Source organism: Caloenas nicobarica, chromosome 1, assembly GCF_036013445.1.
Source record: "Caloenas nicobarica isolate bCalNic1 chromosome 1, bCalNic1.hap1, whole genome shotgun sequence".
Taxonomy (NCBI): domain Eukaryota; kingdom Metazoa; phylum Chordata; class Aves; order Columbiformes; family Columbidae; genus Caloenas; species Caloenas nicobarica.
In genome coordinates this window covers 64,586,556-64,600,902 of record NC_088245.1, presented here as the reverse complement: position 1 = coordinate 64,600,902, position 14,347 = coordinate 64,586,556, and the positions used below count along the sequence as shown (strand labels likewise).

The 14,347-nt window shown below is 45.0% G+C and overlaps 1 protein-coding gene across 2 annotated transcripts in view; it reads left to right on the top strand.

Annotated features, from left to right (window-relative positions):
- Positions 1 to 14,347, top strand: part of HIPK2 (homeodomain interacting protein kinase 2) — a 141,603-nt gene that overhangs the window by 94,983 nt on the left and 32,273 nt on the right. For both annotated transcript variants that reach the window (XM_065651940.1, XM_065651930.1), the window contains exons 3-7: positions 4,479 to 4,602; positions 6,162 to 6,281; positions 7,010 to 7,096; positions 8,169 to 8,353; positions 12,155 to 12,317. In XM_065651940.1, the coding sequence (XP_065508012.1) occupies positions 4,479 to 4,602; positions 6,162 to 6,281; positions 7,010 to 7,096; positions 8,169 to 8,353; positions 12,155 to 12,317 (679 nt within the window). The remainder of the gene's footprint in view (positions 1 to 4,478; positions 4,603 to 6,161; positions 6,282 to 7,009; positions 7,097 to 8,168; positions 8,354 to 12,154; positions 12,318 to 14,347) is intronic.

Below are 14,347 nucleotides of genomic sequence, written 5' to 3'. Positions count from 1 at the left end.
ATCGCGATGAAGGAAAATCAGGCTTTAAACAACTGAGTTAAGATGCTATTGAAAGCAGAAGGTTGCCTGTGGAACTCCAGGCAACAACATGTGATTAAAGTCAAGATCTCGCCTTGTCTTAAAAAATTGACATTTGTTAAGAAAGAGAGGAGTTCCATGTGTTAGATATAGGTCTACATGCAGAAGGATCTATGCATCCGTAACTGAGCATACAGAAGTTTCTGCCCGATAGATGTTCGGAAGGCATTTTAGTCGTGGTCAATGGGGCGGAGTCTGGTTGGAGGCCTGTATCTAGTGGAGTGCCTCAAGGGTCAGTTCTGGGACCAATACTATTCAATATATTCACCAATGACTTGGATGAGGGAATTGAGTGTACTATCAGCAAGTTTGCTGATGACACCAAGCTGGGAGGAGTGGCTGACACACCAGAGGGCTGTGCTGCCATCCAGCGAGATCTGGACAGGCTAGAGAGTTGGGCGGGGAAAAATTTAATGAAATATAACAAGGGAAAATGTAGAGTCTTGCATCTGGGCAGGAACAACCCCAGGTTCCAGTATAGGTTGGGGAATGACCTATTAGAGAGCAGTGTAGGGGAAAGGGACCTGGGGGTCCTGGTGGACAGCAGGATGACCATGAGCCAGCACTGTGCCCTTGTGGCCAAGAAGGCCAATGGCATCCTGGGGTGTATTAGAAGGGGGGTGGTTAGTAGGTCGAGAGAGGTTCTCCTTCCCCTCTACTCTGCCCTGGTGAGACCTCATCTGGAATATTGTGTCCAGTTCTGGGCCCCTCAGTTCAAGAAGGACAGGGAACTGCTGGAGAGAGTCCAGCGCAGGGCCACAAAGATGATGAAGGGAGTGGAGCATCTCCCTTATGAGGAAAGGCTGAGGGAGCTGGGTCTCTTTAGCTTGGAGGAGACTGAGGGGTGACCTCATTAATGTTTATAAATATATAAAGGGTGGGTGTCACGAGGATGGAGCCAGGCTCTTCTCAGTGACAACCAACAGTAAGACAAGGGGTAATGGGTTCAAGCTGGAACACAAGAGGTTCCACTTAAATTTGAGAAGAAACTTCTTCTCAGTGAGGGTGACGGAGCACTGGAACAGGCTGCCCAGGGAGGTTGTGGATTCTCCTTCTCTGGAGACATTCAAAACCCGCCTGGACGCCTTCCTGTGTAACCTCACCTGGGTGTTCCTGCTCTGGCAGGCGGATTGGACTAGATGATCTTTTGAGGTCCCTTCCAATCCCTAACATTCTGTGATTCTGTGAATCTGTGAGTTGTTTCATTACAGAACGTGTAGCATCCTCCACCAAGACGCTTGGCGTTGGCCATCAGCAGGGTGCCAGCGGGCCGGCAAAACGCTGCTCCTCCAGCTCTCTCCTCTCCACCGCAAACGGGAGGCGTCTGCTGGCTGAAAACCTGGAAGCCTGTGTGGTGTCCAACACCTGTGGTTCTTGCGGTGTCTTAATGACTGCTTAATTGAGTTAACAAGATCTTTTTGTCTTAGGGCCACTCCTTCTCCATGGAAAAATTGCACTCGTGAGGCGAAGCCTGGGAGAAAGGTGCAAGGAACGCTGGCTGTGGTGCACATAGGGCACCGTAGCACTTCAGTCTGGCCCCCCCCTCACAGGGGTTCTCATCGCTGTTCCAAAATTATCATCGTTTGAGGCTGAACAGGCAAAGATTGCAACTGATGTTTAGGCTGAGTAATGAGAATACCAGCTTTCAAAAAAGTAAAATAAGATAAAACTATCTCACCACCTCCCCTCTCTACAATGATAGGTCTGGTCTAATATAATGCATGGCATTCTGTTTGGTTGCCTTTTATGTGTCTAAATGGTACAGACACTGGTTTTGTGCTTTTCTTCCCAACAGTGGAGAAGCAAAACTTCTTTCGTGTGTGAAAAATAAATTCTCTCCTAATTGCTGCACTCCAGAAGCTGGAGCTTTAAGGAAAACCCACTGGACAGCCAAAGACTCATGAGGGAAAAAAAAAAAATAGACATTTTGGAATCTCAAATTCTAGGTCATCCCCTCTTGCAGGGGTCTGGAGGTGTTGACAGCACAAGTGTGGGGAAGAGGCGTGTGCTGCATATGACAGCAGTGCGAGTCATTTTTATGAACAGGGAGGTTTCTACACAAAATCACATTGGGAATATCCCATGGATAGCCCACCCCTCCGCTCCCTCCACTTGAGTTAGTGGGAGGGATTTGAAGTTCAGGCGCTGCGTGGCTGAGCTCTCATTAGTGACCAGGGACATTTCGTTGACAATGTGGAAGGCAGACAGGGAGAGGCAGATGGCTTTGAATGCAGGATTTACATAGTAATGAGATTCAGGTCACCATAGCTGTCTTTTTCTCTCTGCATTTTGTCTAGGTGTGAGTAGGGATGATGGAATGGGGAGGGAAGGAGGAAAATTAACCCCTTGTTGCTAAGAAGAGATTGGTGTTAGAATAGAAAGTTTGTCACGATAGGCTAAAGAACAGTGGGGTATGAGAAAAACAAGAACGGATGAAGCTAGAAGGGCTAAGGGTAGCCACTTTTTAAGTTTCTGGTATGTTTTCTGTGGGAATGGCACAAAGCATCCTAGCCATAAAATCCCAGAATTTCCTGAAGTTTTTACATTCTGCATTGCTGGTTTGAGAACAGGTAGTTTTGGGCTTTTGTCGTTACCAGTCAACTCAAAATTGGGGAAGTTTGTGGGCTGAAGAAGGGGGCATGGATTCTTGCTACGGGGCCTTTGCTTGTTTCCTGGGAAAAAATTACCCATTTTGCATGGTTTCTTGGCTAAAGACCTGTCTTCACATGACCATGTAATGACATGATTAAACCATAATATTTTCCACTGCAATTGGTAATCCTTAGTATGATCTCAGTAGTGTCAGATCTTATCCTGATGACAAATGGAAAACTGGGAACCATGGGCCCTATTTCCAGCTCTGGATAGTGGCGCTTGATTTACTCGATAGCAAACTCCAGGCATTCCCAAAATATGCATCATGGCCTGAGAAATCCCAAGGCTGTTTTTAAAATTACGCAAGTTTTAAAGCAGTGTGTGTTTCTTTTATCTTGTCTTCTGCCTTTTTTTTTTAACAGTTAGAGGAGTATAGGAAAGTAAGTTTTTCTTTCTGTTTTACATCACCTGTCTCCAGAAGCTGAGGCTTTAGAAGTGTTGCAAGATCTGCAAGAAGTGCAGGAGAGAAACCTTGGGTGATCCCTGTGTAAAATAAGAGCTATGGCACTTAGCTGCACGTGGCAGTCTGGGCTAAGGAAGGGAAAATAAGGAAGGCTTTTGTGTGCGGAGGTGGGTTTTGTACGAGGTTTTCAGTATTTATTAGATACTTTTGATTATTCTACTTAGAAGTTTCTTTTGGAACACATTTAAGGGTACTAAGGGGAGGATTCATCTTGTCTCACCTTGGCCACTGGAGTTTCAGGAGCTTGTGTAGCCTCAGTGAAGGAAGATTCAAACCATCCCAAGGCAGCAGGACAATTCCCCCTTGCTGAGGTGTGTGTCCCTCCGTTAACTGCACAGTACCTGGCTAAGATTTGATACCAGTTTCTACCTGGCTGAAAGGTGAAATGATCCTCACCTTAAGCTCCTGTGGAAATCTGAGCTAAGTCTGATTTTGCTTATTTGGGTGTCTCCTGCATGCCCCGGCTGGGGATCCTCCTGGAGAGCTGAAGCAAAGTTTTGCCTTGTCCTCTCCTTCCTCAGCAGGGCTGATATCAAAACTCACTGAGCAGAGGTGCCTCAGTGAGCATCTCCTGAAACCGACAGTAAATGCATAGCAGGAGTGCTGCCACGTTTTGGCTGTTTGGGCAGGGAGGGAAGAGAAAATCTAATGAGGTGCTTTGGACAGACTGGGAAGCAAAGGCTTCTGGGCTACTTCCTCCTGAGGAAAAGTCTTAGGTCGAATAGATCTAATGATGTTACTTCTCTGTTTTATGGTTACATCCATTTATTTAAAAAGTCAGTAATCCTTTTATACCGGTCCTGTAATGATTATTTAATGTCTGGCTGTTTGTGAAGCCCACCGAGCTGCGTGAACGGAGGATGCTTCACCGCAAGGAGTCCACACGGTTCCTCCACAGGGTGGCAAACTGGTCTTGAGAACCTTGAGTGGGGGCCTTAATTGGGTGGCCTTGAACCCACAACATTTGGTTTGTGCTTCATTTCCCCACCTGCTGAATGAAAATAATGGTAGTTCTCTCCTTTGCAAACTGCTGAGAAATGTAGGGCTGTCTCTTGGTGAAACGCTGCAAGAGGACTCTTCCGTAAGGATAAATGTTCACTGACACTCATGCTTGGTTAGCAGACACTTTGCTGGTGGCCGGCGGTGCCCTCAGCTCCACGGGAGCAGGGACACTTGTTGGCAGCAGGCGGCTTCGTGAGCATCATGCTCCGCGTGGGGCTCCCCATGCCAGCCGCACAGATCTGCTCCCATTGCTGATGTTTTCTAACCTCTTCCTTTGCAGAGCCCCTGAAATCATCCTCGGTTTACCGTTTTGTGAAGCAATTGATATGTGGTCGTTGGGATGCGTCATTGCAGAGCTGTTCTTGGGCTGGCCATTGTACCCAGGAGCTTCGGAGTATGACCAGGTAGGTACAGATATTGCTGTGGATGCTGGTAAGAGCACAGCTGTTTTTTGCTTCTCTTGGCAGAATGAACAGACATCCACTTTTTCCGTTTCACTAACAGGGGATATGTGTTTCTTATTCTCCCAAGTCAACTTTTCATGATCCACCTGGGGTATTTATTCTAGGTAACCTGTGTGCTGTTTGGTACACTGGCTTTTAAGACCTGGCCACATAAGGAAAGTCTCAATCAAGAGTCAACACTGCTGTTGACTGGAGAGCTCTGTGTGTGTCTCTCCTCACCGAGCAGAGCAGGGACCCTTTCTCTGCTGTACCAGCGAGTGCTGAATAAAGGTTTATTTGTCAGAAGAAACTGCACAAACTCTGCTGCATTTCATAACCCCTTTTATGGGGGTGCATATTAAAAGCAATGACAAGAAGAACGTTCACAGTGGTGTAGGTTTCCAGCTAATATAAGCTGTCATACTTCTCTCCCTACAGGCTTTTACACTCCTTTTGTAGGCCTAAAACTGATAGTGCAGTGACTGCTAGAACCAGGGCTGCAGAACACTTGCCATTCCCATAGTCTTCTTCAGTATGATCTTAGCTGTCTGCAAATGCAGCCTGAAAAGGTCTTTTTTTCTTTTAGAGAATTAAAAAAAATTTTTTTAAAAGGCAGGGTAATAAATAGGCTTTTAATATATGAAAATGTTTCTTTGACTCTTCTTTTGCAACTCGTATATTTTTAGTCAGAGCTTTAAAGGTGAAATTTGGCAAGGGAAATAACCTGCAGTGAAGAGCAGGGCCATTAGTGACTCCAAAGGAAATCAGATGTAGCTGAAAAACTTACAAGCGTTTGAAAATCACATACCAAGCATGAAGAGTAAGTTTTTTTTCTTCTCCCTGCCGCACTCCTTTGAATAAATAAATTAAAGTCTGAGATCCTGGAAGCACAGCATCTTTTAGCTGTGTGAGTGCCAGCAGGGTCATACTTATGGAAGTAACCCAAATAACAAATAAGTCATGTAGGCAATAGAGATGAAGTACTTTACATACTATGAGGGTGTCAGTTCGTTTGAGTGTGTATTTCATCTAAGTTCAAAGATAGTCACTTCATAGTCCTCTGTTTTGAACTTCAAACTGCTCTTTAGGAAAGCCTGTGCACTCAGCTGGGGGAAAAAACAGCAAAAGTTAGAACACAAAAATCAAATTGTTGAAATTACCTCCTGGGGAGGAAAGCGTGCAAAGCGGTGAAACACCCCATTGAAATCTCTGTGTGGGTCTTCCTCTTTGACCTCCAAAACCTCGGGACTTTCCTCCCTTTATCTGTAGGCTTTGTGGGAGTGAGTACCGTAGGGGTGAGTTTCCAGTGATGCACGTGATAAATGGAGGGATGCCGTACGGGAATTCTCTTTCCTTTCATTCCTTGCACTGGGGTGTTTTTTTGGTGAAGTCTAACCACGTGCTACGTTTTCACTTTCTTTCTTTGTTCTATTGTTTTAAACGCCTCCTGCCCTCCTTCACAGAAGACCTCCAGAGATCTTTCACGGGATGAACAGTGACCTCTCATCCTTCTCTTACAGATTCGCTATATTTCACAGACGCAGGGCTTACCAGCAGAGTATTTGCTAAGTGCAGGGACAAAGACCACGAGGTTTTTCAACAGGGATACAGACTCACCGTATCCTTTGTGGAGACTGAAGGTAGGAAGATGTTCCCTTGTTTCTTTTGCCTTGCAGTTGTTGGTTGGAAACGAGGAGACATTCAGGTCACCTCAGAGCCTAGGTCTCTGCTTTTTGCAGTGCAGCACAGACATGGGGGTGGGCATAGCCCGAGGTAAAACTGCCGTCCCCAAAGTCTGCAGCCCTTAGCCCTCCTACTTGGCACCGCTTTGTGGGAAATCTAAATCTGGAACTGACCTGGAAATCTCCCTCTAAGTAGTCTATGGATTGATGTGTACTTTAAATGAAACATGCCCTGGGGAGACTTTGCTCTAATATCTAACGCATTGGGGAAAAATAAAAAAAAAATAAAAATAAAAAAAAAATCCTGACAATCAAAACCACTAGTAATGTAAGTGAGCCTTGTGTCTCTGGTACCAGCATGTTTGGCAGCCAAGGAGAGAGGCCAGTGGGCTTCTGACTGTGAGGATGAGGTGCTGAGCCTCTCACTGAGGTGGGCGTAGGAGACCTCTGGGACTCCCACTGTAGTTGGAGGGATCCTCTGAAGTGAAAAATAAGGGACATATCACCTTATGACACAAAAGTTCTTGTATAACCGTAGGGGAGATAGTGTAAATGTTATCTGCTCAGGCAAGAGAGACACGGTGGTCTCTGATGAGGGCAGGATAAGGCACGAGCTGGAAGTGGCACATAACCCGCAGCTGATTGCAGGGCAGTTCTGGTCAATGCCTGTCTCCTGTTTTGAGCAGACACCAGATGATCATGAGGCAGAGACGGGGATTAAGTCGAAGGAAGCAAGAAAGTATATTTTCAACTGTTTGGATGATATGGCACAGGTAAGAGCACTGGTGAGTAACCAGCAAGACTGCTTCATGTGCTTTTGGGCAACACTTACAGAGGGCAACTGCATGATTTCTCTGCGTATCCTATTCTTGTGACAGCTCCTGAGAAATATCAGGATTATGCCTACCAAATCAGCTCCTTATGTGCTGCTTTGTAGGGAAAACTGCACACAGGGGCACGTGAGCTCAACGTGCTGTAGTAAAACAGTCTTGGAAAATGGCTAAGTCACACCTCTGAGTGTTTTCCCTTGTCTCTCCTGTGAGCAGCTCCTGGCAAGTCATTTGCTCCTCTGTGCTTTAGTATTTCCATTTGTAAAGTGATGACATTGGAAATAATCACCATGCCCACAGAAGAGCGTGGTCACTAGGCTGTCTAGGGGAACATGGCTGTCTAGGGGAACAGGGTGTACTAATGTAGTATCAATTCCATGTGGCTGTGAAAGTTAATTACAGCATAACCACTCCTGCGACTGGACTTTGTGCTGGCAAGCAGACCGTCACACAAAACTGGTACAACACTAGTACAAAACTGGAGTTTGTACTAGCAAAGTCCAGATATTGTAGCATTCACAAGCAAACATAGAGAAATAGAGGATTGTATAAATGAATGAAATAACATAAAGGGGTTTTTTTTCTGATACCTGATACATGAATGGGATGTTTCCCATAAACCTACTGACAATTTTTATTTGTTCTATGTATCTTTTTTGCTCACAGGACACATAGTTAAGTATCAGATAGCACTGTCCTCTATATGATAAATACGCTGATTATCAGAGCTTGCCTGCTACCACATGGAAGCTGTTCATCTTCAGTGGAGGGTGACTAAGTGTTTCATTAGCCACTGACCCAAGCGAGCTGAACACTTAACAGTCTGTCTGGAGATCTGACGTGCACAAGCCAGATGACGAGCCACCGCGGAGTCTGCCGTGTGATTTTAGCAACTACCCCTTTAGACAGGGAGGCTCGCAGGGCATGTGCTCCAACAAGGAGTAAACACGGTTTGCTGAGGACCTGACCATCTGCTCTTTCCCTTCAGCGCTCACCCTTGTCCTTTTTCCTTCAGGTGAACATGACAACAGATTTGGAAGGAAGTGATATGTTGGTGGAAAAGGCAGACCGGCGGGAGTTTATAGATCTGTTAAAGAAGATGTTGACGATAGATGCAGATAAGAGAATAACACCCATCGAAACTCTGAACCACCCTTTTGTCACCATGACGCACTTGCTCGATTTCCCTCATAGCACGCAGTACGTGGCTTTCTTTTCCCTTGGGTTTTGAATTGAGGGATGAAGAGGAGAGCTAGTTGTGGTGGAGAGCAAATGTGTCCGAGGGGCATTATTAAGATGCTTAAGTGCTAAGTTTTAATCTTTTTCTGGTTAAAAAAGAAAAGAGGATTGCCAACTCTAAGGTTGCAAGAATTGTGTTGTAGGTGCTTGGCATTTAAAACACTGCAGAGTGTGCTACATTCATTATGTAAATATTCAATAATTACATATGTTTGCATTAAAATGCAGAAGAAATTATGCAATTAGTGCTGAAAGTATCAGTATATCTCAAAGTAATATAGTCCTGATTGTTACTGCAGCAATCAGCCTTATCTGCAGTGGGGAGACAATCCTTCCTCCCAGAACATTCCCATCTTGCAGGGGTCAATTTGGGGCTGCTTGCTTTTCAAGGGAAGAGCCTTTTTTGCAGCAGGTTGGTTTAGAGGCACAGGCAACGGAAGAAGGAGTTTTAGGCTTTGTCGTTGCCTGCCTGTGTAACCTCAAACACCACGCTCTGACCTCAGCTGACACAGTTCTGGAATGGAGAATGCGCTCCACTCCCAATGGAGATGTGAAGACGTGTCATGCCTTCCAGCCCACTCCTCATTCTCTGGGGGCTGCGTCATGGAGCGCAGCAGCCTGAAATGCAAGAAATCCGTGCCCAGCACATTGCTTGTGTCCCCTGGGCAGGTCACGTAGGGCCGGGCTTCTCAGGTGCAAGTCAAGGCCGACACATAGTGGGAGTTTTCCAAAGCCCTCAGGCCCACCTACCTTTGAGCATCCTGCTCTACAGCACTTTGCAGTTCAAGGGGCCTTTGCAGGCCATCCCTTCGCCATGGCAGGAGAACAGTTACTGGCACAACACTGTGCTTCATTGGGTGCTGTGTGCACGGCTGTTTAGAGCCTCTGAGGAGTTTGGATACAAAAATACAGGGGATGCTTAAAAAGCCATAGGGTGTGTTTGTATGGGTACTGCAGACCAGCAGGTTACTCTGTGTCCCCTCTCCCGCCCACATGTGTGCTCTTACCTGCGGTATTTCAAGTTCATTTAAGGTAGTTTTCCCTCTGTGAAGGAGATGTAGCTGTCTTTTTATTGCATTTATCACAAGATAAGAGCAGCTTCTTAGCAGAAGGTAGTGGGTGCACGATCTGCATAGACCCAGACCTACCCTGCATAGACATCTTTGAGCATTGTTATCTATAAGTAGATAGTAAGTGATAAATGTAATGAAAACAAGATGGGAGATTGTTGTGCTAAACAAAGAGAAAGTAAGTTTCATATAAAAACATTCGTAAATTTAAAAATTACAGTGTTTTCCAACAGTGTTAGCATCATATACAGTAGTCTTTTTATTTGCAAAAGTCCTTCTTACTGTGCAACAACTGATTGTAAGATAGGAAAGATTTGTGGCATAATGCATCACTGTCAGGAATCTTTCCATAACAGTCCATAATCACCTCTTCATTTTTGAAGAGCTTAGTTGTGGGCTGCTCAGGCAAACCCCCAGAAAGGTTGAAAATACCATTGGGGCCAATAGCAGTGAGAATTTTACCCAAATTAAAAATTCAGCATCAGGTCTCTGAATAGTAAATGCTATGCCAGCCAGGTGCGTAACCCCATGCAGCCCCTCTGCTTTGGAAGCGGTGGTGGGTAAAGAGAGCAATAAGCTGTAACCAGCATGGCACACTGATGGAAATTTTGTCTGTGATTGCCTGTGGTTTGGAGAGTAGAAGCTTCAAAGCCTCAGGAGGTGCGGGAGTTGTAATCTCTCTTGAAAGTAAATCAGGCAGCAGAGAAAGTGAAAATGTATGGAAGATGCAGCTTCTGGAAGGAATCTCTGCCGTGACGTGCTTCAGAGACACTGCAAGCCTGAGCAGCCTGAGAGGGACTGTTCTGCTTACTTCCAAGCAAGAAGCAAAGCCAGTTTAGCTCCCTATTTCACATGTATTTAACTGCCTGGCTCTTAAATTCTTGAGTACTCCTCAGTCTTTCTGTCTGTTTTGTTCTGCCCCTGCCTTCTTGTTTTTCCCCCTTTTTTTAAGACAAAGAACACAGTATTACATTGGTAGAGATTATACCTTGTTATATCAAAACATTTGGTAACACAAACCATTTAACCGTTTACAGAATATATACCCTTTCCAGTGCTTTCTGCTTTTTGGAGGGAGAATTATATTCATACTTTACCAGAAAAATGTAATCCAACAGTCTTCCATATTTATTTGATAAGTGTTTGATATTTCTAAATGTTCTGCGACTTACAGGTATTTCATAGTTCTCTAAATGAATGCACATAATGCGCAGCTATGCACAGTGTCCTGAGCCTGTCTTGTCTGCAGGTATTTATGGCACAGATCCAGTTATCAAGATATTACCTGTAAGAGAAGAAAGATGACCATGTGAGTAAGAGACAAGACAGGGATGAACAGATCTAGGTCCTCCTCCTGACCAGCCCTAGGGATCATACAAGCTTGTTCCTTTCCAAGGGACATTTTGTTTCTTAAAAATTATTTGAGGATGTGTTTACCTCCCCTACCTCTGATAGTTTAGATCGTTACAAAAACAAATTATGCATACAGCTGATTTTTTACAGCTGATTTTCACTGCTTGGATTTTCTATTTTTCTGGGTTGGGATAATGGAAATAAAATCAATGCCTTTGTATTTTTTGGGATTGTGTTTCGGACTCTGAGGTTGCATTTGTAAAAATTATTATTATGGAAAAATTGTGGAAAACCTATATTGGTTTTTAGACCTTGGAAAAATTAGACTTTATTAAAAATACAGCTTTGCGCAAGATGGCTATGTTGTTACCTTTTAAACCTCTGTATGCTTTGGTATCCCAATTATAAAAAAGAAATAATACCAACAGTTTCATGTCCCAGACACCTGGAGTGCTCTAGCAATGCAGAGAGTATTTTGTCTCCTTTACTGGGGATACAAAATATGATACTTCTTAAAATGTCCGTTGTTGTATCAATAACATTTAAGCAAAAGTCTGTGTAGAGGTAGAAGCTGTAATCTTTCCCCCCAGAGATCTGATTCTGAGATAACCTTAAAACCTGATTGCCTCAGTACATTGATGAATCTGATTTGGCATCATCTTTTGCCATGTGAATCATCCCATTGACTGCAAGAGGACAGCTTGTGTGCTTTCAGATAAGCATCTGTGGAAGCGTTTAGCCAGACAGAGGCAACGTTTTAACCGCTTGCCTGGGCTCTGCACTCAGTGAACTACTTTTTTAAAAGGAACAAGTAAGATTTTTCAGGGGTCTCAGTGACCAAGAACAGTAAAATTCTTCCTTGCAAAAGACTTGTCAAACTACCTTTGGGCTTCCAGCGAAGCAGAAAGAATGGGTTGTCTTTTTCCCTCAGCCTCAGTCATCAGAAAGGAAAAAAACCAAACCGTCTCTATCTTTCTTTCTTGCTCTCAATCTCTTTCACTCTTTTAAAATAGCCACTTTGTAATTTCTTGCCCTGACACTGAAAGAGCAACCGATTTGCTGGCTTTTTTGTGGCTTAGATTGCAGTGCTCAGACCCATGGGGGCACCCAGGAGTCCCAGAGCTGCCGCTCCCCTCTTGACACCCATTTGACCCTCTTCAGCACACGGCAAATCTGATTCTCACCAGTTAAGAGAGACCTGCATAAAACAGCAAAGGGCTTTACAAGCCTAAAAGGTGCCAAGCCTGCAGTTGAGACCTAATGCAGGGCCACTGTGATGAGCTGTTACCTGTGTTGGTTGATTTTCTGTCTCTTCCCTGTCCCCCCTTTCCTTACACAGTGTCAAGTCCTGCTTCCAGAACATGGAGATTTGCAAGCGGCGGGTGAATATGTATGACACGGTGAACCAGAGCAAGACACCATTCATCACCCACGTGGCCCCGAGCACATCAACCAACTTGACCATGACTTTTAACAACCAGCTGAACACAGTCCACAACCAGGTAAGGACATCGAACAAAAGCAGCCAGTGCTTGGAAGGTTTAAGTCAGTAGGGTCTAGAAGGTGAAAAGCAAAGTAGCATCCCATTTAACATGCCTGCAAAAAGATGGTGCTTTTTTACTCTCCTTCGTTTGTTCTTCCTCATTCTCTTTTCTTCAGGCAAGAGGTAATCTTGTGACATTTTGTGCAACAGTAAAATGTTGCCCTCGGTTTTTTATGTTGTTGTGGGGGGTGATAAATCCTGCTTACTTGGGAAGTTGCTATGGTGAAAAGCTCATTAGTCTCTTAATGCAGCAAGTAGGACTGCACTCTCTGGATCAGGCAGAGGTATTTGTGATCTTACAGCACTTCTTCAAATGGAAGGAGAAAGAATTTAAACCCTTCTATAACAGACACAGCACTGTAACTGATCAACAGGAAGGAAGAGTTTAGTGGTGGTGTTTATTGTTATCTCTCACTGATTTTACTCCAGGTGCCACAGTTGATGTGGGGACCCTGTGCACGTACCCCTACTCCGAACACCTTGTACTCTGCATTGGTGGGCTCTGGCTTTGTAGTGATGGTTTGGACTCTTGAATTAGTTTTATGTGCCCCAGTGTTGGGGGATGCTGGGCTGACAAAATTTATATGACTAGCAGGCTAAGTTGTTTACTGCGGTACTGTATTACAACAGTGAAAGGAAACTTTCCAGGGACAGCACCCTAGGAGGCCGAAGCTGAAAAAATAGCTACTGTCTTTTCAGCCCTGTTGAGAACAGGCTGCGCAAGATTCACTCTAGACATTGCAGGTGGCATTGCAGAAATGGTGCTTGGAAAGCAAGGGAGATAGAGGAGTCTGTGTAGATGTACAGGCTGTTCCTGTGTCACTCAAAAAACCAGACTTCATGACTCAGTTCTTAATATATGTGATCACAGAAGGTCTTTTTGAACAATTCATTAAGCAGGTGCAGGCAGAGCTAGGTCATGGCTTTGTGTGATAGGGTATTAGTTACAAACACTGGTTCCCTTTCTTGGCTGTTTCCAGATGCTGACTAAAGAAATGTGGGCTACATGCTCCCCTAGGCCACAGCTGCAGGTCAGGGACACCATTTGTACCACAACTGCTAGTAGGAAATGCAGACTTGCTTTCGTTTCCTCACAACTCACTAGATGTTAAGATCGGTTGTTGGTGGGGGAGGTCTGTGGTGATCTCTGAATTCTCATAAGAGGTGTGTGTTGTGAGCAGAACCGGTATCTCCAGTGTTCCTAGAAGAAGTGGTAGAAACATTTCCTGGAAGGGTGTTTTAATTTGAATAAGCTCTAAACTTTTCACTGTTCTCTTCAAAATACCACTCATCTTGGCTCTCTGGTGCTCCCTGTCTCTGCAAAATATCTGGGGATTGTCTCCTTCCAGTTACAGCTCCTGAGATCACGAGTGTGGGAGCTGTCGTGGTTGCTGCTCGGTGTGTCGCGCAGGGGAACAAATCGCACTTCCCTGCTTCTGCGCAGGGAGGAGGAGGGAGAAACGTTTCACCGTCGCGTCCCTCAGGCCGTGGTTGCGGCTGTGTCGGTGCGGCTTGGGTGCCCTTCCCGGGCCCAGTGGCAACCGGGGCAGCACGAAATGCTGAGCCTGCTGCCTCCTGCAGCCTCGATCAGAGCCTTGTCCCTGGTTCATACGTTCGCCATGAGAAAGTGTCGTCTCACCCGTCTCCAGCAGTGATTCTGGTGCGTTTGGATGGAGGGGAAGCGCGGGTCTGGTAGAGCCTAGCTGCCTAGACATCAATGCTAAGGGCGTATTTTTATAGAGCAGTGGCAGAGCTGTTTAGGAGTTGTTTGCAACTGTTACGGACTCAGTCCAAATAAACAAATCACCCCAAGATTTCTAGATGTTTTGCGGAACACAGAGCTGGTTTGTGTGGCTTTGCAACATCCCCTGCTGAAGTTTCTGCTCTGACAGTCAAGCCAAGGAAAGTTTGGACTTTGAAAATATTGTTATTACCTACTGTTATGCCTTCTGATTCTTTCAAATTCAAAATCTAATTCAAGGGGCATGT